The 20325-nt window shown below is 52.0% G+C and overlaps 2 protein-coding genes across 4 annotated transcripts; both read right to left on the bottom strand.

The window, feature by feature from the left end:
- Positions 1-5448: 5448 nt before the first annotated feature.
- On the bottom strand, positions 5449-8818 carry LOC119847847 (CD276 antigen-like). Of its 3 annotated transcripts, none has more exons than XR_006276876.1 (3): positions 8723-8748; positions 6420-6824; positions 5449-5864 (listed from the first exon to the last, which is right to left on the bottom strand). XR_006276876.1 is itself a non-coding variant. In XM_038382987.2 (3 exons), the coding sequence occupies exons 1-3, from the start codon at positions 8549-8551 to the stop codon at positions 5797-5799; spliced, it is 531 nt and encodes a 176-aa protein (XP_038238915.1). In that variant the 5' UTR covers positions 8552-8818; the 3' UTR covers positions 5449-5796. The 3 variants fall into 3 exon arrangements, 1 of the variants encoding a protein (XP_038238915.1); XR_006276875.1 differs by lacking the exon at positions 8723-8748 and adding an exon at positions 7128-7375 and having other exon boundaries at positions 6420-7003; XM_038382987.2 differs by having other exon boundaries at positions 8494-8818.
- A 2344-nt stretch (positions 8819-11162) lies between these two features.
- Positions 11163-17356, bottom strand: LOC119848133 (cytochrome c oxidase subunit 6B1). Its single transcript, XM_038383532.1, has 4 exons — positions 17204-17356; positions 16121-16236; positions 12404-12504; positions 11163-11420 (listed from the first exon to the last, which is right to left on the bottom strand). The coding sequence occupies exons 1-4, from the start codon at positions 17323-17325 to the stop codon at positions 11367-11369; spliced, it is 393 nt and encodes a 130-aa protein (XP_038239460.1). The 5' UTR covers positions 17326-17356; the 3' UTR covers positions 11163-11366.
- Positions 17357-20325: the final 2969 nt, after the last annotated feature.

Below are 20325 nucleotides of genomic sequence, written 5' to 3'. Positions count from 1 at the left end.
GGATAAAGGCAACAGCTAGAGCGCCCTGGTCCCCAGGGTACAAACTGCAACTGTGAGATCACTGTGCCCACTTAACTCCGCAGCCTGAGCTCTGTCACACTGCTATGCCAGTGACAGGCAGCAAACCCCTCCAGGTGCTGTGGTCACTCAGCCTCTGCATGAATGATCCCGGAGCTACTCGTGAGCTTACGGAGAGAGGCACCAGACAATCACTCCAGCTCCCGCCTTGCACCCCACCGACATACCATCTTACTGCCCAAGAATCCCTTGGACAGCACAAACTCATTAAGTAGTTCGCCACGTTATCAAAGGAAAGTGGACAGGCACCAGCCCTTGTAAGCTGGGCTGAGAGTCCGTGTGTGACGGGTTCGGACACAGAGACCCCCTTAGGACTGTCACCTGACGCGCTGAATTTACTTCTGACCCCGTCTTTAACCAGAAACTGCTTAGCAAGTTACCTCTCTCCAGCACTGAGACACCCAGCTCTCAGTGGGATCCAAACCCCAAATAAATCCGTTTTACTCTGTATAAAGCTTAATACAGGGTAAACTCATAAATTCTCAACCCTCTATAACACTGATAGAGAGATATGCACCACTGTTTAATACCTGGGGGAGCAATCACTTACTCGGGGTTATTAATTGAGTATAAAAAGTAGGATTTAAGTGGTTTCAAGTAATAACAGACAGAACAAAGGCAGTTACCAAGCAAAATAAAACAAAACACGCAATCAAAACCTAATACATTAAAAAACTGATTACAGATAAAAATCTCATCCTCAGAGAAGTTCTGATAAGCTTCTTTCACAGACTGGACTCCTTCCTAGTCTGGGCCCAATCCTTTCCCCTGTACAGTTCTTGTTAGTTCAACTTCAGGTGGTAACTAGGGGATTTCTCATGACTGGCAGCCATCTTTGCTCTGTTCCACCCCCTTTTATAGCTTTGGCACAAGGCGGGAATCCTTTGTTTCTCTCCATCTTCCCACCCCTCCTTCTAAATGGAAAAGCGCCAGGTGAAAGTTGGGTTCCAGTATCATGTGACAGGTTTGAGTAGCAGCTGTGTTAGTCTGTATTCACAAAAAGAAAAGGAGTACCTGTGGCACGTTAGAGACGAACAAATTTATTTCAGCATAAGCTTTCGTGAGCTACAGCTCACTTCATCAGATGCATCACCGATTAAGTGAGCTGTAGCTCACGAAAGCTTATGCTGAAATAAATTTGTTCGTCTCTAAGGTGCCACAAGTACTCCTTTTCTTTTTGAGTATCATGTGACATGTTCACATGTCCTGTGAGCCCCCCTCCATTCTTTCAGGACTGGCCTGCAGCAGGTATGCAGTGGAGGCTTGTAGGTAAACAGAGCCATCTACAGTCAATTGTCCTAGTCGATGGAAGCCATCAAGATTCCAAGCCACCATTAATGGCCCCCACTTTGCATAATTATAATCACAGGTTTCAGAGTAGCAGGCGTGTTAGTCTGTATTCGCAAAAAGAAAAGGAGTACTTATGGCACCTTAGAGACTAACAAATTTATTAGAGCATAAGCTTCCGTGAGCTACAGCTCACTTCATCGGATGCATTTGGTGGAAAAAACAGAGGAGCGATTTATATACACACACACACACAGAGAACATGAAACAATGGGTTTATCATACACACTGTAAGGAGAGTGATCACTTAAGATAAGCCATCACCAACAGCAGGGGGGGGAAAGGAGGAAAACCTTTCATGGTGACAAGCAGGTAGGCTAATTCCAGCAGTTAACAAGAATATCAGAGGAACAGTGGGGGGTGGGGGGGGAGGGAGAAATACCATGGGGAAATAGTTTTACTTTGTGTAATGACTCATCCATTCCCAGTCTCTATTCAAGCCTAAGTTAATTGTATCCAGTTTGCAAATTAATTCCAATTCAGCAGTCTCTCGTTGGAGTCTGTTTTTGAAGCTTTTTTGTTGAAGTATAGCCACTCTTAGGTCTGTGATCGAGTGACCAGAGAGATTGAAGTGTTCTCCAACTGGTTTTTGAATGTTATAATTCTTGACGTCTGATTTGTGTCCATTCATTCTTTTACGTAGAGACTGTCCAGTTTGGCCAATGTACATGGCAGAGGGGCATTGCTGGCACATGATGGCATAGATCACATTGGTAGATGCGCAGGTGAACGAGCCTCTGATAGTGTGGCTGATGTGATTAGGCCCTATGATGGTATCCCCTGAATAGATATGTGGACAGAGTTGGCAACGGGCTTTGTTGCAAGGATAGGTTCCTGGGTTAGTGGTTCTGTTGTGTGGTGTGTGGTTGCTGGTGAGTATTTGCTTCAGATTGGGGGGCTGTCTGTAAGCAAGGACTGGTCTGTCTCCCAAGATCTGAGAGAGCGATGGCTCGTCCTTCAGGATAGGTTGTAGATCCTTGATGATGCGTTGGAGAGGTTTTAGTTGGGGGCTGAAGGTGATGGCTAGTGGCGTTCTGTTGTTTTCTTTGTTGGGCCTGTCCTGTAGTAGGTGACTTCTGGGTACTCTTCTGGCTCTGTCAATCTGTTTCTTCACTTCAGCAGGTGGGTATTGTAGTTGTAGGAATGCATGATAGAGATCTTGTAGGTGTTTGTCTCTGTCTGAGGGGTTGGAGCAAATGCGGTTATATCGTAGCGCTTGGCTGTAGACAATGGATCGAGTGGTATGATCTGGATGAAAGCTAGAGGCATGTAGGTAGGAATAGCGGTCAGTAGGTTTCTGATATAGGGTGGTGTTTATGTGACCATCGCTTATTAGCACCGTAGTGTCCAGGAAGTGGATCTCTTGTGTGGACTGGTCCAGGCTGAGGTTGATGGTGGGATGGAAATTGTTGAAATCATGGTGGAATTCCTCAAGAGCTTCTTTTCCATGGGTCCAGATGATGAAGATGTCATCAATGTAGCGCAAGTAGAGTAGGGGCATTAGGGGACGAGAGCTGAGGAAGCGTTGTTCTAAGTCAGCCATAAAAATGTTGGCATACTGTGGGGCCATGCGGGTACCCATCGCAGTGCCGCTGATTTGAAGGTATACATTGTCACCAAATGTGAAATAGTTATGGGTCAGGACAAAGTCACAAAGTTCTGCCACCAGGTTAGCCGTGACAGTATCGGGGATACTGTTCCTGACGGCTTGTAGTCCATCTTTGTGTGGAATGTTGGTGTAGAGGCTTCTACATCCATAGTGGCTAGGATGGTGTTTTTAGGAAGATCACCAATGGACTGTAGTTTCCTCAGGAAATCGGTGGTGTCTCGAAGATAGCTGGGAGTGCTGGTAACGAAGGGCCTGAGTAGGGAGTCTGCATAGCCAGACAATCCTGCTGTCAGGGTGCCAATGCCTGAGATGATGGGGCGTCCAGGATTTCCAGGTTTATGGATCTTGGGTAGCAGATAGAATACTCCAGGTCGGGGCTCCAGGGGTGTGTCTGTGCGGATTTGTTCTTGTGCTTTTTCAGGGAGTTTCTTGAGCAAATGCTGTAGTTTTTTAAGAGTGGCTATACTTCAACAAAAAAGCTTCAAAAACAGACTCCAACGAGAGACTGCTGAATTGGAATTAATTTGCAGACTGGATACAATTAACTTAGGCTTGAATAGAGACTGGGAATGGATGAGTCATTACACAAAGTAAAACTATTTCCCCATGGTATTTCTCCCTCCCACCCCACCCCCCACTGTTCCTCTGATATTCTTGTTAACTGCTGGAATTAGCCTACCTGCTTGTCACCATGAAAGGTTTTCCTCCTTTCCCCCCCCTGCTGTTGGTGATGGCTTATCTTAAGTGATCACTCTCCTTACAGTGTGTATGATAAACCCATTGTTTCATGTTCTCTGTGTGTGTGTGTATATAAATCGCTCCTCTGTTTTTTCCACCAAATGCATCCGATGAAGTGAGCTGTAGCTCACGAAAGCTTATGCTCTAATAAATTTGTTAGTCTCTAAGGTGCCACAAGTACTCCTTTTCTTTTTGCATAATTATAATAGTACCTCAGAATTATACTTGATATTTCTAGCTTCAGATACAGGAATGATACATGCATACAAATAGGATGACCACACTCAGATTATAAAACTTTGTAATGATATTTTACAAGAGACCTTTTGCATAAAGCGTATTCCCATGACATTATATTCACTTATTAGGGTATTTCCATAAAACATTTAGAGTGCAACATCATACCCCAACCAAGACAGATTTATTAATTACAGTAAAATAAATGTTAAGAGATTATAAGTAGCAGGCACAGAGATCAGAGGTAGTAACACAGAAATAAAAAATTTGCAAGATAAATTCTACAAAGCACAATTTGAGTCAAGCAGTATGTCCCTCTCATAGCACGGCTGCTACTCTGAAAATAGATGTTACAGGCAGCTAACACTTCTCAATACACAGGCTGGATTCTTTTCCCAGCTTGGGACTAATCACCCTCATTCAAAGTCTTTGGGTTTGTCTACTGGCACTTTGTTGGCAAAACTTTTGTCGTTCAAGGGTGTTAAAAAAAAACAAAAAAAAACCCACCTCACCCCTACACAACAAAAGTTTTACCGACAAGCTCCGGTGTGAACAGCGTCCTCCTGCCGACACAGTCGCTGCCGTTCATGGAGGGTGGAAGTTTATTGTCACTAAAAGCCTTGAACTCTAGCCATAGTCTTTGACTTCCAGAGGATCTTCCAGGAGTTGTGATGGGGGAGGAGAGAGGCCAAGTGATGATGCCACTGTCCCTCTTTTATACTTTCTTCCTGTGACATGGGGTCAGGCAGTGAGGACTGTGTACAGGCCCTCCCTGAGGAGTCTCTGGGATAGTGGATTCTTCTTGATGGGCCATCAACGCCCGTCTGGCCAGTGAGGGTTGTCCTTACTGAAAGTCCAGCTGTTGGCATCTCCCAACCTCACTACATATTTCAGTCACACACACACACAGCAAAACTTCATAACTTCACATATAGTGCTAGCACATACAATTCAACTGGGTATTAATGCTCAAGAGATCAAGATTTTTTCAATTATACCTCACAAGACATACTTTGTACAAAAGACATCATAACTATGTCTGAGAATTATTCACAGAGGTCACGGCTTCCATGACCTCCGTGAATTTTGCAGCGCTGGTGCGGCTGACCCCAGGACCACCCCAGCAGCTGGGGAAGCCTAGGGGCCAGCCACATCAGCTGCTGCTCTTGCGGCCCCAGGCAGCCGGCTTCCAGTGCTGCCCTGGAGTAGCAGTCAGGGACCACCGGTGGCCTGGGGCACCGGGCTGCTCCTTCCCCCCTCCACCTCCAGTGGCAGCAGGAGGCAATGGGCCGCTTCCTTTGCCCTGCCCCAGAAGGTAAGATTTAGTCATGGGTATTTTTAGTGAAAGTCATGGACAGGTCATGGGCAATAAACAAAAAGTCACGTCCCTGTGACCTGTCCATGACTTTCACTAAAAATACCCGTGACTAAAACAGAGCCTGAATCATAACAATATCACAGTGGTTAATATGGAGGCTAATTTTGCCCAAGGACAATAAATGGAGTGCTAAGTGGAGTTTGTAGCTGCTCTGTACAAAGAAAGTCTTCATTGCCTGGGGAATCCTGACAAGCAGCCCTGGTCCCGTCCCCCAGGAGATGTCTCCAGGGGGCTGAGCCCATTGTGTCCAGCACGGACATGTAGCACTTACAGTCTGCGCGCACAGGGATCTCTCAGTGCAGCCCTTGGTACCCCGATCTGGTTTCCCACACAGCAGTTTCTTTGGCGAGGCCAGTGCCTAGGTGTCGCTGGCGGCCAGGACTTGTCTGCAGGGGGCATTTTAGTGATGTCATCTGAGAACGGGTATGATCAGCACCAGCCAGAGACTCAGCAAAGGGACCCAGTTGCCACCCAGCCCTGCAGCAAGAGAGGAAAGCCGGGGGGAACTGGCAATGAGTTACTGCAGGAGTAGTCAATTATTTTTTGTCAAGGTCCAAATTTGTTAGTCAAGCTCCAGAGAAACATTTTTCACACCCCAATAACAATAATGATAAGTACATAAAATTTTTTTTGCTGTCCATTTGACAGCGTCTGGTGGTCCGGATTTGGCCCGTAGTCTGCATATCGACCACCGCCGAGTTACAGACACAGTGCCCTCAGGCTGGCCCGCACCACCGTAGGATCGAGCAGTTCACAGCTTTGCCACCAGATGGCAGCAAATGTGCATCCAAACTGGGCCTGATCTGCATAGAACGCCTAGGGGCGGCCTAGGCTAGATCTCGTGAGAATCCCAGCAACTAGATGCAGGGCAGCTGGTGGTGGGGCTCAGTGAAGAAGTGATTGACTGTCCTCGCCCGCGGCTGTCCCCCACGGCTCTTCCAGCACCCCACAATCCTGATCTGTAGCCCCCTCTAGCGCAACCCTGGGCTCCCCGCCCCACCCCCAGACTCACTGGTACACCAGAATACTCACCTGCAGCATTTCCTGCAGTCCCAGCCAGCTTGTTCAGGATGTGGCTGGTTTGAGTCACTGTAAGTTGTATAGTTTGCAAAGTCCCATCTAGCTCAGAATGAACATAGCAGCGATAGACGCCCTCGTCCTGCGTGCGGACGCCCCTCAGCGTCAGGGATGCGTTCCCCCGGGCCAGCCCCTCAGGATCTAGCCAGGTCCGGTTCCTATAAACCTTGTCCTGTCTCACCAGCTGGTCCTTCCCGTAATAGTAACTATGAACCACCAGGTCCTCTGCCCCCACCTGCTCCTTCTGCCAGGAGACGGTCAGGTACTGGAGCTTCAACCCAGGCTGGGACGGGAAGGGGCAGCTCAGGGTGACGTCCTCCCCAAACCGAGCATTGATGGGCGACTTGGCTGCAATGAGCCCTGAAAGGGAAAAAGAGTCAGGGGTAGCGATGCCAGCTGCTGCCCTGACCTCCCCACTTCCCAGCCACCCCAGATGCAGCCCCTCCCCCCGAAGTGACCCCACAAATCACAGCTGCAGTTATACACAAGCATCACAATTTAGTTCACAGATGGAAGAATGGAGGCACAAAGGCACTGAACTGACTTCAGAGTAGCAGCCGTGTTAGTCTGTATTCGCAAAAAGAAAAGGAGGACTTGTGGCACCTTAGAGACTAACAAATTTGTTAGTCTCTAAGGTGCCACAAGTACTCCTTTTCTTTTTACTGAACTGACTGACTCAGAAGTCACCCAGACAGTCAGTGACAAAGTCAGGAAGAGAACCCAGGAGTCCTGTATCCCAGCCCCCTCCCACCACTAGGCCCCACTCCTGTCCCAGAGCCAGGGATAGAACCCAGGAGTCCTGGCTCCCAGCCTGGTCTCTGCCCAGGGACTGCTCAGCTGGAGCTCCAGGGGTCCCGGCACTGCAGGGGGCAGGGGAGGGGCAGAGGCAGTGACCCAGCTCACACAGGAGGGGGGGGGGGAGGAGACTGAGCTCTGATTGGTTGATCCGCCCCTGGTATAGGCAGGGCAGTGAGGCAGACCGCCAATCAGAACGCAACTTCCGCCCCCCCCGCCGTACTTTTTCCGATAATTGGCCGCGGCTCCCTGGTTGGCAGCGGCTCCCGGCGGGATTTGACCCCCCGCGCTGGGGAGAGACCCGCGGCACGTGCTGCACCTCCCGCCCCGGACCCCGCCCCGTGGGGAGAGCTCGGGGCGGCTCCCACTCCCCGGCCGCTCCCGCCCCGGCTACAGTGCCTCGCTCGTCCGCCCGCGGGGAACCACACAGGGGGCGGTCGTCCCCCCCGCCGCGCCCCCCTCCAGCAGGGGGGTCCTCCCCAACCTCGCGGCCAGCAGGGGGCGGTCCTCCTCCCCCCCCCGCGCCCCCCTCCAGCAAGGGGGTCCTCCCCCCCACGGCCTGCAGAGGGCGGTCCTCCTCCCCCTCTCGCCGCGCCCCCCTCCAGCAGGGGGGTCCTCCCCAACCTCGCGGCCAGCAGGGGGCGGTCCTCCTCCCCCCCCCCGCGCCCCCCTCCAGCAAGGGGGTCCTCCCCCCCACGGCCTGCAGAGGGCGGTCCTCCTCCCCCCCCGCCGCGCCACCCTCCAGCAGGGGGGTCCTCCCCCCCCTCGCGGCCAGCAGGGGGCGGTCCTCCTCCCCCCCCCGCCGCGCCCCCCTCCAGCAAGGGGGTCCTCCCCCCCACGGCCTGCAGAGGGCGGTCCTCCTCCCCCTCTCGCCGCGCCCCCCTCCAGCAGGGGGGTCCTCCCCAACCTCGCGGCCAGCAGGGGGCGGTCCTCCTCCCCCCCCCCCGCGCCCCCCTCCAGCAAGGGGGTCCTCCCCCCCACGGCCTGCAGAGGGCGGTCCTCCTCCCCCCCCGCCGCGCCACCCTCCAGCAGGGGGGTCCTCCCCCCCCACGGCCTGCAGAGGGCGGTCCTCCTCCCCCTCTCGCCGCGCCACCCTCCAGCAGGGGGGTCCTCCCCCCCTGGCGGCCAGCAGGGGGCGGTCCTCCCCCCCCCCGCTGCGCCCCCCTCGCGGCCAGCAGGGGGCGGTCCTCCTCCCCCCCCGCCGCGCCCCCCTCCAGCAGGGGGCGGTACTCACCCCACAGCGCCCCCCACGCGGCGAGCAGGAGCAGGGGGCGGCCGAACCCCAGGACCATCGCGCTGCAGAGGGGCGAGAGCAACTGGAAGAGACGGGGGGAGGGTGGGTGTTAGCAGGGGCCGGGCCCAGCATCTGCCACCAGCGGGGGGGACTGGGCTCTGCCTCTGCCACTGCCCCGCATTGCACCCCCCCCCCCACTGCCGGTCACCGGCCCCAGCCCCACACGCACCTGCCCGTCTCCGAGAGTGTCCAGGCTAGCGTCTGGGATGGGGGGGGTTGAATCTGCCGCGTGCTATCCCTATTGGACAATCTTCTCCCAGGAGCGCCGCCCCCTGCCTCCCTTACCCCCGTTGATTGGGTTGCCCCCCCCATTCCCCCGCCCCTCGTTTCCTTGTAAATCTGCATCCCTGGACGTTGGGGACTTTGCCCCGGGCGGGAGTCCAGCTCTGCCCCCACCCACGTGGGGCTCGGAGGCCAGCGGGGTGGGGCGCTACCCCCTGCAGCAGGGCTGGGAGAGCCAAAGACCGAAGAAGCTCGATCTGGTTCCTTTCTCCCGGGGAGGGACTTGATCCCGGTCTGGCAGCGCCCCCCGGGGAGCAGGGGGCTCCTTAACCCAAGGGACAAGGGCTGAGGGAGACCCGGTGGCCAGAGCCAGACCAATCCCGACTGCAAACAAGGGGCAGATTTTCCTCAGGGAAGGGAATTGACCCTTGGAACAACTGCCCCCGGGACAGGATGGCCCCTTCAGCCCTTGGAGTGGCCCCATAGAGATGGGTGTCTGCCTGTAAAAGTGCTGTGCTAGCTCTCCCATCAGATGTGGGCTGAAGGGGGGGTGTGTGTGTGTGTGCGCTCCTCACCTACCCCTCATCCCCAGCCCCCTGGAGCTTAGCATCCAGCCCCTGCCCCACAAGCCTCCCCAACCACTCCCTCCCCCAAGCAGGCTGAGCAACACCCAGCCCATCTGCCTCCAAATCAAGCCTAGGAAACACCCTTGTGCTTCACACCATGCTTCCTTTGCTCTCACATCCTGCCCCACACCAAATGGTGGGACCTACTGTGACCTGTAGAGGACAGAGAACCCCAGGAGGGCAGCCTGCACCCCACTCTGGATCCATAGCCTCTCAGGCGTATCAGCTGCCTGCTCATCCACCGAGCCACGAGCACAGGCATGTAGCTGGTATGGTGCACAAACCCCTCCGCCACCAGCCCCTTCTGCAGCAAGGGAGACCCTGGCACACATCTCAAAGGGCGTGTCAGCCTGCAGCCCCTCCTAACCTTCTGTCTAGATTCTGACTGCACTTGTCCCCCCCACCTCCTAGTCCACGCGCACCCTGGCCGTACAAAGTCACAGGACTTCCTCGGCAGCCTGCTCCCAGCGCTCGCCACAACTGTCGTCCCTCTGGAGCGATGGAAACTGGACACTCCCCCGCAAATCACACCTTCCACTGGTGTCCACTGACTCCTTAGATGAGCGGCAAGTGCTAGTGGCGGCTCTCTGCTCATTGGTCCACCCCCCCACACCCAATCCTCGACTTTTAACCTTCCCTCCCATCTCTGGTTTTTCATTGGTTGACTCCAGAATTTCAGTCCAATGGCTCCTCCCCTTGGATTGAGGGGGCCTTTACCCAGGGGTGGGGGGGGGGTCTTAGGCCAACAGTCTCCTGCTAATCCAATAGGGCACAGCTGTTGTGCCACTGACAGCACCAGTCTAGTGAAAGCTACACCGGCCTCCTAGGGGGGATGATACCATTACAAAACTGCTTGTACTGGTCTAGCTTGTTCCCAGTACAGGAAAGCCCCTTTGTCCTCGTTTACCATCAGGGAACAGACTGGTGTGATGGCCGCAGTCCCATGACACTGCTCAGCAAACTGGGTAGCCTGGTACAAAAGCCAACCACAGATCAGAGCTAATTCTCACCCCTTCATTACAGCGTTGCGTGTCGGCAGGGTGAAGAAACATTTATGAGATGCGTCAGTCAAATGCCTTGAGGACACAGAGCAAGACCTGGCACACACTAGGTACTGTACAAACCCCTAACACTGCAGTAATGGGGAAAGTGCCATTGGCCAAACAGGCAGAGAGCAGCCGGGAGAGCAGGGGTTAAACGCTGCAGGAGACGGGAATTCATGCTTGAAGGGTTGGGGCAGAACAGACAGGCTAGCGCCCAGCCGTCAGCATTCGCCGGTGGAGCAATCTAGGCCGGGATTGTCAGGATGTCTGCACGAGTTGAGGGTGGAGAACTAGCCCAGCTGTCTCGGATTCAGGGTGGGGGCTAGCGGTGCTGTGCCACCTGTTGCTATTCATTGCCTCTCTACCGCAGCGAGCTGCCAGCAGGAAGCGCTGCAACAAGCTTGCCAAGCTGAGGCACAAGCAGCCCAAGTGCCAGACAGCCTCCTGCCACATGACGATTCTTCCTTTCATCCCCGTCCACAACCCCTGGGGGCACGGGAGAGAGAACGGAGCTGCTTCCTCGGCGCAGAACGCTGGTTTAGAAGGGTGACAGAGGATGGGCCAGTGTCACCCTCTAATTGCACAGGCAAGACTCCTGGGTTCTCTCCACATCTGGGGGAGGGGAGTGGAGTCTAGTGGTTAGAGCCAGGGGGCTGGGAGGGAATAGCTCCTTAGCATATCCCATTATGGTCTCAACGAAAGAGAGAGACAGATAATGTAGGTTTCATCCCTTTACTTTTATCATCAGAGTCTGCAAGGCCCAGACTCTGCCCCATAGCAGGACACCAAACTCTCGAGCAGATGGGACCGAAGACAAAGACAATCAAAGAATTGGCCGGAGACATCGAACCAAGGGGCGGAGCAGAGCCACTGTGCCCCGGGGCGAGGGGGCACAAGTGGCCGACGCACCAACATCAGCCAATCAGATCTTGCCAGGAAAGGTCCCTTCTGCCCGGCGCTCATCCCACGCGTTGACCTGAAAGAGACCAACAGGTTCTATTGATCACCCATTCCGGTGTGATCAGAAGAAAGGAGCTCCGGCTTGGGGCGGGAGGGGATGTCCAGGACTAAGGCTAGCTGGACAATGGCTTCTTGACTTCCCACTGGCAGAAAACTGGACTTTTCTGTACCATTTGTTGGCGGAAAAGCCAGAATTTTGGTTAGTGCCTCATGGAAATTGTACTTCAGGGGCCTCTCACCCCCATTCTCTATTGGTGGAGCATCCTAGTTGGACTACAGCTCCCATGATGCACAAGGATCTCCGCTTGGGGAGGCAGTTCATTCATGCCAACCCCTGACCACAGTGTATCATGGGAAATGTAATGCAGCCAGGAAACCTAGTTCCTAGAGGGCAGGGGGCCAGGAAGAAAAACTACAATGCCCATGAGACATTGCAGCAGAGGAACCAAATGGAAATATTTTGGTTTTCAAGCTTTCGGATTTGATGACAATTTGTGATTTTTTTCCTGCAAGAAGCAGACACTTGTCATGAAAAATTGTTCCATTGTGGATCTGATTTTCCATCAGAATCACCCAACAGGGATGTGCCAGAGCTAGGACATGTAGATTAATCGCCTGTATGATAACAAGGCAGCACTTTTTCTTAGTGCTCCAGGCAAGGGGCTAAAGGCTGGGGATTCTCCAAAGGGAACTCCCTATATCCCACAATCCTTTGGGCCTGCAAAGGATTATGGGAACTGGGTCCATGGGCAATTTTTCAGGAGGAGGGGCTGGTGTGACTGAAGACAACAGGGGCCCACATAGGGCCCTGGGGCTCTAGATCAGAGAGACCCTTATGTTGCAGCTTCCTAGCTACACCAATCTCTAAACAGCCATCTCTAAACAGAATTAACGCAGATGTAGGCCCAATTCCGCAAGGTGCTGAGCGCCCTCTGCCCTCCCCCACATGCCTGATAACCCTGCTTTCTAGCCAAGAACCTTTCAGCCTCAGTGACCTACCCAAGAGATGGGACAGAGGGATGTGTACACACGGCGGTACCACTGGCAGCATGTGGTGTCGGCTCCCTTGGCTGCCATGGCTTTCTCACAGCGATGGAAGTCTACGAGAGACAGAGAGAGGGAGAGAAGTTTCAAGGCTAGAAAAACTCCCCAAAGGACAATCCTGATGCTTCTGGGGCAGCAGTTTCATAGATTCCAAGGCCAGAGGGGACCCCTACAATCATCTATCTGACCTCCTGTACAAAACAGGCCATAAAACTTCCCTGAATTCCTTCCCAGAGCAGATCTTTTAGGAAAACATCCAAACTTGATTTAAAAATTACCGGTGATGGAGAATCCACCACAACCCTTGGGAAACTGTTCCAATGGTTATTACTCAGTCAAAAATTAACACCTCATTTCCAGTCTGAATTTGTCTAGCTTCAACTTGCAACCCCTGGATGGTGTTAGACCTTCATCTACTACAGTGAAGAGCCCATTATTAAATATTTGTTCCCCACTGCAGGAATATAGGCCCACGTTACATGTGGGTTAACTGTGGTTTTAAACTGAGTTTGGATATTAGCACAAGCAACCAGCCCAAAGCACATGAGATCAGGAATAAGAGTAGTTGTGACACACATGTAGTGACCCATCATGGTATCAGCGTTATCTTACTTAAGGCTTGAGCTGAAGTAACAAATAAAACAAGGTTAATTGGGTACCAGGGCAGTAAATAATTGGCTATTTAAGGAACTGCTTCATCCAGCCATAGCTAAGGTCTGATAATTGGCAACAACATCATAGGTTTATTACAGGGTATTAAAGGATTCTCTGCAAATACCCGCCTGACCAAGTTGGAGGCAAGCAATATGGGGCCAGGTCTACGCTGAAGTCCCATCTTGGCATAAAGGGAAAGCTTCTCCCATTGACCATGGACAAAGCTACCACCTCTCGAGGAGGTGGATTAACTTCACCCACGGGAGAGCTCTCCGTCATCGGTGGCGGAGCATCTTCACTTAAATGCTGCGCCGATGCAGCGTTTTAAGTGTAGACCTGCAAGATTTAGCACATTTGTAAGAATCTTGGTCAAATGCTTATCAAGGTTTTTTTACTGTAGTAGACTGCTTATTATTTAGATGTCTTTAGAGTAATTGAATTAATAACATTTGGCCTTTGGATTTAATAGAGGAATTTGTGGTTAAATTAGTGTCATGGGAATACCCTGTTTAACTCCTCCAACTCCCACACAGGTGCTTACAGACTGGGATCAAGCCACCGCTTAACCTTCTCCTGAAGCTAAACAGATTGAGCTCCTGGAGTTTCTCACTATAAGGCAGCTTTTCTAACCCTTTAATCTTTCTCCTGGCTCTTCTCTGAATCCTGCCAATTTATCCTTCCTGAACTGTGGACACAGGACTCCAGCCGCGGTCGCACCAATCCCGATTCAAAGGGAAATCAACCTCCCTGCTCCTGTTCAAGACTCCCCTGTTTACGCATCCCAGGATCGCATTAGCTCACATTGGGCTGATTACACAGCATGACCCCAGATCTGTTTCAGAGTCATCGCTTCCCAGGAGAGAGTTCCCCAAATGAAAAGCTGAGGGATTAAAGACACCCATGGCTGATAGCATCGGTGTAGCTTCCTCAAGGCCTAATAGCGACAGGTGCTGAGCACTGGAAGTCAATAGAAATTGACAGCCGGCTGCTAGCCCTGAATATACATGCTCAAGGACACAGCTTGCTTCTCCACTGCTCTCTAATGCACCTTAGAGAGGGCTCGGTGCTAATCTGGCCCCCATTACCATTGTATCTGAGCACCTCAAAATTTTTTTCCATAGATCAGTTTTCCACTGGAAAATGCAGTTTCACCAGAATCACAGACTTTGCAGGAACACATTGATTTCAAAAATTTTCAAGGGGAAAGAGTCAAAACAAGTCTTTTCATCAAAGTCAAAATGTTTTTTTGAGACTATCACTTAAATTTGTACATTATGTTAACTTTTTATACGATATTTATATTATATGAAGAGTCAAAACAAAACATTGTGATGGTTCTGAACCAAGTTTTGAGGAAATTTTCGTTCCATGAAAATTTCAGAATTTGGAAAGTTCTGCTATTTGTTCTGATTTGGTACCAAAATGTTCAGAATTTCCCACTGAATGGAAAAGCACCTTCCAACCGGCTCTGCTTTAATGGATTTATCTTCACCACACTCCTGTGAAGCAGGGCAGTGCTATTACCCCATTGGACAGATGGGGAAAGTGAAGTACAGCGAAGCTAAATCTCACACATGGAACTGAGCAGGGAATTTAATCCCAGGTTTCTGCAGTTCCAGGCTAGCAATGCCCTAATCACTTGGCCATCCTCTCTCTCGTTACCGAGACACAATATGCTACCAAAGCCTTTAAGAGGAGAAATTTTTTAAGCCGAATATTGTTTAGGCCTTATTAAATGAAAGCTAAAAAGCCCAGAGCTAGATCTCTCCTTGCAGTGTTGGAAGCCAGACATATCGGTGATATGGATAAAAACACACAGACGTCATCAGCAGATTTTTTTTTGTGGGGGAGAGGGGGAAATCATTGAAGGTTCTCTCTGTCCTTCAAACGGCAGCATAATTCCAATTTTCCATCTTTCACAGATGATGTTTGAATGAAAGCTGCTGCAGCTTTACTCACATGTGTCCAGTTGAGCTACTCGCAGGAGTAACAGGCTGAGACACAGAGTCACTCAAGAGCCTAGGAAAAATGAGGTGTTCAAAGCAATTCTGGATTCATGGAAGCCTGAATTGGCCATTATAAAGCAGCAATTCAGGATGAATTGCCTAGGACTGGAAGTTCAGACAATTCCATCATAGCATCTAATGAGGGCCTGTTACGTTAGATTAATAAACAAACTTCCCTCATTGCCTTTAGATTGATCTTCGGGGCAGGACTTCTGTACTGTGCACTGTACAACATTTAACAAACCAATCGTCTCACGGGTACCTCAAGTTTGGGATGGCATGTACCAGAGCTTTCTATTTCCTGGTTTTCAGAGGGTTAAGTTTAGCCCCTGCCCATATTCTGAAGAGCATGAGGCAGCACCAGCTGCCTTAAACTCTGCATTAACTAAATCTGGAGGCTGTTAACATGCACCTAATGGAATGTGAAGCAAATTGGTATTGGGCTCAAAACAGTGGTGGCCAGGTCAAATTCTCTGGCCTGGGTTATATGGAGGTCAGACTAGATGATTTAATGGGCCTTCTGGCCTTTAAATCTGTTCATCTCATTCAGGGGACTTCAAAGGGTCTACACACCATGTGTAGAGCCCTGCAAATCTGTGGATATCCACTTTATATCTGCAGACTATGTTTGCAGATTGGATGCGGATACATATTTTGTATCCGCGCAGAGCTCTAACCATGTGCCAAGTTACCCAGGTCCTTAAGCCTTTGCAGAATCAGGGCTTCAGGTTATAAACTCTTCAAGACAAGGACTGTCTTTTCATGGCATGTGTGCTGAGCATGCAGCACAATGGGGCCCCCATGGATCGAGGCCATTAGACGCTACCTTAGCAGGGCATAAATTTAGAGTCAGTTACAGGAGGGGAACGCAAATGTGTTTCATCATTACCTGGATATTTTTAACTATCTAAACAATAGACAAGAAGCGAAACTGACTAGTCCTGTGTCACCAGCCAAAGTGAACAAGCTGCATCAGAGTTCAGATCATTTGGTTGCTAACAGCCCATCTCACCGAGGTAGTTCTGCCAGCAGTTGCGAGTCTGGTTCTGATTCGGGAACCTGCTGTCGAAGGGGGCAGTTTTGTAGTTGTCCAACTTGGCCTGGATGCTGTCAGTCATTTTCCTTATTCTAGGGAGAGGGGGGAAAAAATCATGTCATTTGTATTGTGGCAGTGCCTAAAGATCCCAAACGGGGTCCCATTGTGCCGGGCACGGCACAGACACAGAGTGAGAGACAGTCCCTGCCCCAGTTGAGATTGTGGTCCCGTTGTGCCAGGCACTGCCCAGACACACAGACAGAATCAATCTCTACCTCAAGGAGCTAACAATTTAATCCCAGCAAAGCCTCTGAGCTTTGAGCAGTGGGGGCACCCCAGGAAGCATGACAGCGCTCTGAGCACGGGCTTCACACCCTTTTGCTCTGGGATCTGGTTCCCCCACCATGGTATTTAGACTCGCAGCTACATTCCTGTCCATGGGAGGCAGCAAGTGAAGCCCCCTTCGAGGTACCAATGCGACTGGTTTGCAACACCCCTACATCAATGAATCCAGAGAGCCAGCTCCAAGGAAAGGAAACCTTTGCAGTCTTCCTCCACTGACGGCTCTGCAAGGAGAGTCCTGAGAGGAAACCGGGGTGAGCTCTGGGGCTTCCCATGGCCCTCGTCATATTCCGCAAGAGCCAAGCCCTGATCTCACCCCATCCGCCCCTTGGGGTTGAAACCCTTCGGATCCTGGCGGAGTGACCCGCCCCCGAGAACCCAGACCCCCCTCGCGGGCCGCTCCGCCCAAGCCGGTTTCGGGGGCGGGGGGGGTTAAGCCCCGGCGCGACCCCCCCCCCCCGAGCCCTCCGGCGGGTTCCCCCCAGCGAGGAGGCCGGAGAAAGGCCGCGGATCCCGGCCAGGGCTGAGCCAGGTCCCGGGCGGGGGGGGGGGGGGGGTTGGCCCCAGGTTCGCGGGCTTCAGGGCGGCGGCTCCGGCCGCGGGAGGGGCCCAGGTTCGAGTCTTCGGGGCGGGGGGTCCCCCAGGGACAGGCGGTGCCGGGGCGGGGGGAGGAGCTGGGGGGCGGAGGGGGATCCCCCGTCCCGGTCCGCGCCTCACCCGGGCGGCGGCGGCGGCGGCGGCTCTTCCTGAAAGTGACTTTCACCCTGAGACCGACAGCCTGAGACCGGAACCACAGAGGCGGATGAGGCTAGAGCGGCACCGGAAGTGACGGTTATCATGGAGGGACGCGACGCGCAGGCTTAAGAGAGCGGGGCAGAGCGTCTCCGCGAGAATCATCGAGAGGGGAGGGCTAGAGCGGCACCGGAAGACGGCGGGGAGCATGGACAGGGATGGCCCCATCGGCGCTGCGACCTCCCGCTGTTACCATAATACACATAATAAACGGGCACACGAAAAGAGACACTGTTACCATAATACTCATAATAATCGGGCACGCGCAGAAGACACTGTAGATTCAGCTCCTGCTCAGCCACCAGCTGATCCCACCCCGCGTGCAGTGAGAGAGGCTCCTGGGGAGTGCTGCAGTCACCAGCCCAAGGGGAAACGTTGCCCCAAGTGGCTCGGTAGCAGAACCATGCCAGTTGCCAGGCCCCTTAACACGCATCGAACACCCAGAGCCTCTGCCAGTAAGAAGCAACCAGCCCCGAGCTCCTTGCAGCTGCACCAGGCCAGCTTGTTCAAGGCGTGAGCTGTGGGCCGGCTAGGTGATGGCCCAGGGAAGCTTGTTCAAGGGGGCACTAATGGGGCTCTGCAAAGGGGGGTTGTCAGTGGGATGGTGCCGCTTACGGTGACACCCATCCCTTATTTTAAGGGACATGCCTTGTTCATTTTAACATTACATTGAAGCTCATAGGAACATAAGAATGGCCATCCTGGGTCAGACCAAAGGTCCATGTAGCCCAGTATCCTTCCTGTCTTCCAACAGTGGCCAAAGCTAGGTGCTTCAGAGGGAATGAATAGAACAGGGTAAGCATCAAGTGATCCATTCCCAGCTTCTGGCACTGCGTTGTATGCGTGAGAGCAGTGGAAATGCAAACTGGAGAAAAAATATCCCATCTGCAAATGGAAATGGTGTTTCCTTAAATGTCCCTTAAAATAAAGCACCCTCCCTTATTTTTAATGTCCTTTTCCCTTATTTCTATCCAACAAAGGTGGTCACCCTGACCCCTAGGGAGGGGCTGTTCAATTTTAACTCTGAGGCCTGGTCTAAACTTAAAATTTAGGCAGATGCTACGGCCCACGGGGCTGTGATATATCCACCCCCCTGAAAGACGTAGTTATCATGACCTAACCCCTGCTATAGACACAGCTAGGCCAGTGGAAGAATGCTTCTATTGACCCAGCTGCTGTCGCCTGGGGAGGTGGTGTTCTTACAGGATATGTCTACACTTAAAACATGGTGCCGTTGTAGCGCTTCAGGGTAGATGCTCACTACAGTGATGGGAGGGGTTCTCACATCGCTGGAGTTAATCCACCTCCCCGAGAGATAGACACTGTCAACAGAGGCCAGGTCTACACTAGAGAGTTAGGCCGATATAAAGCAGATTATGTCGCTCTAACTCTGTAAGTGTCTACACTAAAATGTAGCTCCCACTGATGTAACTCACCCACTACACTGACTGTAGCGTAGACATGGCCTAGGTCGTGCTGCTTTCAGGACACACATGTTTTGCTGTCTTCTGGGGGCTTGGCAGAATTCAATTTTTGTTTCTTTTTATAATTTAAACAGAAAACATTGATGTTTATTTATAAGCATTTGTAAAAGCTGTGTAACCATTTAAATTTTCACGGTTCTGGGACATTATGGTGGGTGGAGATCAGGCAATAATTATTCAATGACTGTAGATATTGAGACCAACAAGTTAAAACTTTATAACCATTGAAACACAAGGTGTCAACATCCCATGTCAAAATATACCAAGTAAATAGCCTTAAATCAGATATGTTCTCAAGCTGTGTTTTTCTTCCTTTGCCTCTCTGTATAGTCCGCTTATTCTCAGTGGAAATAGTTTTCTGTTGGGGTGTGTGTGCACAGTGAAATTGACGCTCGGCAACATTTACTGACACAAATTGAATCCTTCCAAACTTAACTGCCATTCAGTTTTTAACAAATGTCAGGCTTCTTCCGCATTTCAGCGGCTTTAGCCCTGGCACGTTCCTGACTGGTGGTTTGGACTCTGTTTAAAGGGTGCTAGATGCTGTTTGCCCCTCCCTGTCAAGAGTTTGAAAGAAAGACGGAGCTAACCAGGCTGGTGTCTTCTCAGTGACCGTTAGCTCTGAAATCACTGATCCAGCTGGTGCAGTGGGCTGATGAGCTGGGATGGGGACAGTATTGTGGTGGAAGACAATGAGGAGGCAGCAGGAGCAGCAAGGTTGCCTAGTGAAATGAAGAATGGCTTTGGATCACAGCAAAGGCTGAAGGGGGTGGGGGAGGCAAACCAATGAATGCAGCCTGGGACTTGCTGACCTCGAACCCCCAACTGCGTGGGGTACAGCGGAGGGAAAGGGGAGTGGTGCATTAGAGGGGCATTCGTTCAATAGACATTTGTCCAGTACAAGATGGGAAACTGAGGCAAAGCACTATTACTAAGGATACCATGGGGCAGGTGTTTTACAAATGGTTTGCACTGCTGTGATGCATTCCCACATCAGTGCTGAGTTCCCTCTCCCCTTAATATGGTTTCTCTTGCTATAGATTCAGACAGACTTGGAGCTCGTGACTAGGAAAATTAGAGGGGTCCAGAGGCAGCAGAAAGATCAAAAATCCCCCTCCTGTAGCTCCTGACCGTTGGTTCTTTCTCTGCTAGCAGCTGGTCTCCCCCAGCCCCCTGAGCCAAGCTGGCGAAAGCCTGTGAAATTGTGGCTACCAAGTGACTGACTTTGCTCACGGAGGGGTGGAGCTGCTGTCGCTCACACCTGGGATCAGGGACTCTGCGGTGGCGGTGTGGGGGGGTTTGCATAGCAAGGTATGTTTCCAGCAGCAGCCAGCTGATCACCTAGGCGCACAGACACCCCAGCAGCCTGTTGGGGGGTGGGGGGGTTGAATCTGCCATGTAAAGATCCTATTGGACAATCTCCTCCCAGCAGCCCCACCCGCTGCCTTCCGCCCCTCCCTGCCCCAGTCTTTGATTGGTGCAGGGCTGCAACCGTTTGCAAGTTGATACTTTGCTTCCGGTTTGGGCTCCCCCCTCCCCAGTGGCCCAGTGGCCCACACAGCC

The sequence above is a fragment of the Dermochelys coriacea genome, chromosome 24 (assembly GCF_009764565.3).
Source record: "Dermochelys coriacea isolate rDerCor1 chromosome 24, rDerCor1.pri.v4, whole genome shotgun sequence".
Classification (NCBI taxonomy): Eukaryota; Metazoa; Chordata; order Testudines; family Dermochelyidae; genus Dermochelys; species Dermochelys coriacea.
Note: the sequence above shows the minus strand (reverse complement) of the source record. Positions and strands in the feature narration are given on the sequence as shown.

Coding starts and splice junctions, on each gene's coding strand:
- LOC119847847 (XM_038382987.2), bottom strand. CDS start 8,551: ATGGTCCTGGGGTTCGGCCGCCCCCTGCTCCTGCTCGCCGCGTGGGGG. Junction 6,825..8,493: donor CGCGTGGGGGGCGCTGTGGG/GTGAGTACCGCC, acceptor TTTCCCTTTCAG/GGCTCATTGCAGCCAAGTCG. Junction 5,865..6,419: donor GACTGCAGGAAATGCTGCAG/GTGAGTATTCTG, acceptor CTCTTGCTGCAG/GGCTGGGTGGCAACTGGGTC.
- LOC119848133 (XM_038383532.1), bottom strand. CDS start 17,325: ATGATAACCGTCACTTCCGGTGCCGCTCTAGCCTCATCCGCCTCTGTG. Junction 16,237..17,203: donor CCGCCGCCGCCGCCGCCCGG/GTGAGGCGCGGA, acceptor CCCTCTCCCTAG/AATAAGGAAAATGACTGACA. Junction 12,505..16,120: donor CTGCTGGCAGAACTACCTCG/GTGAGATGGGCT, acceptor TGTCTCTCGTAG/ACTTCCATCGCTGTGAGAAA.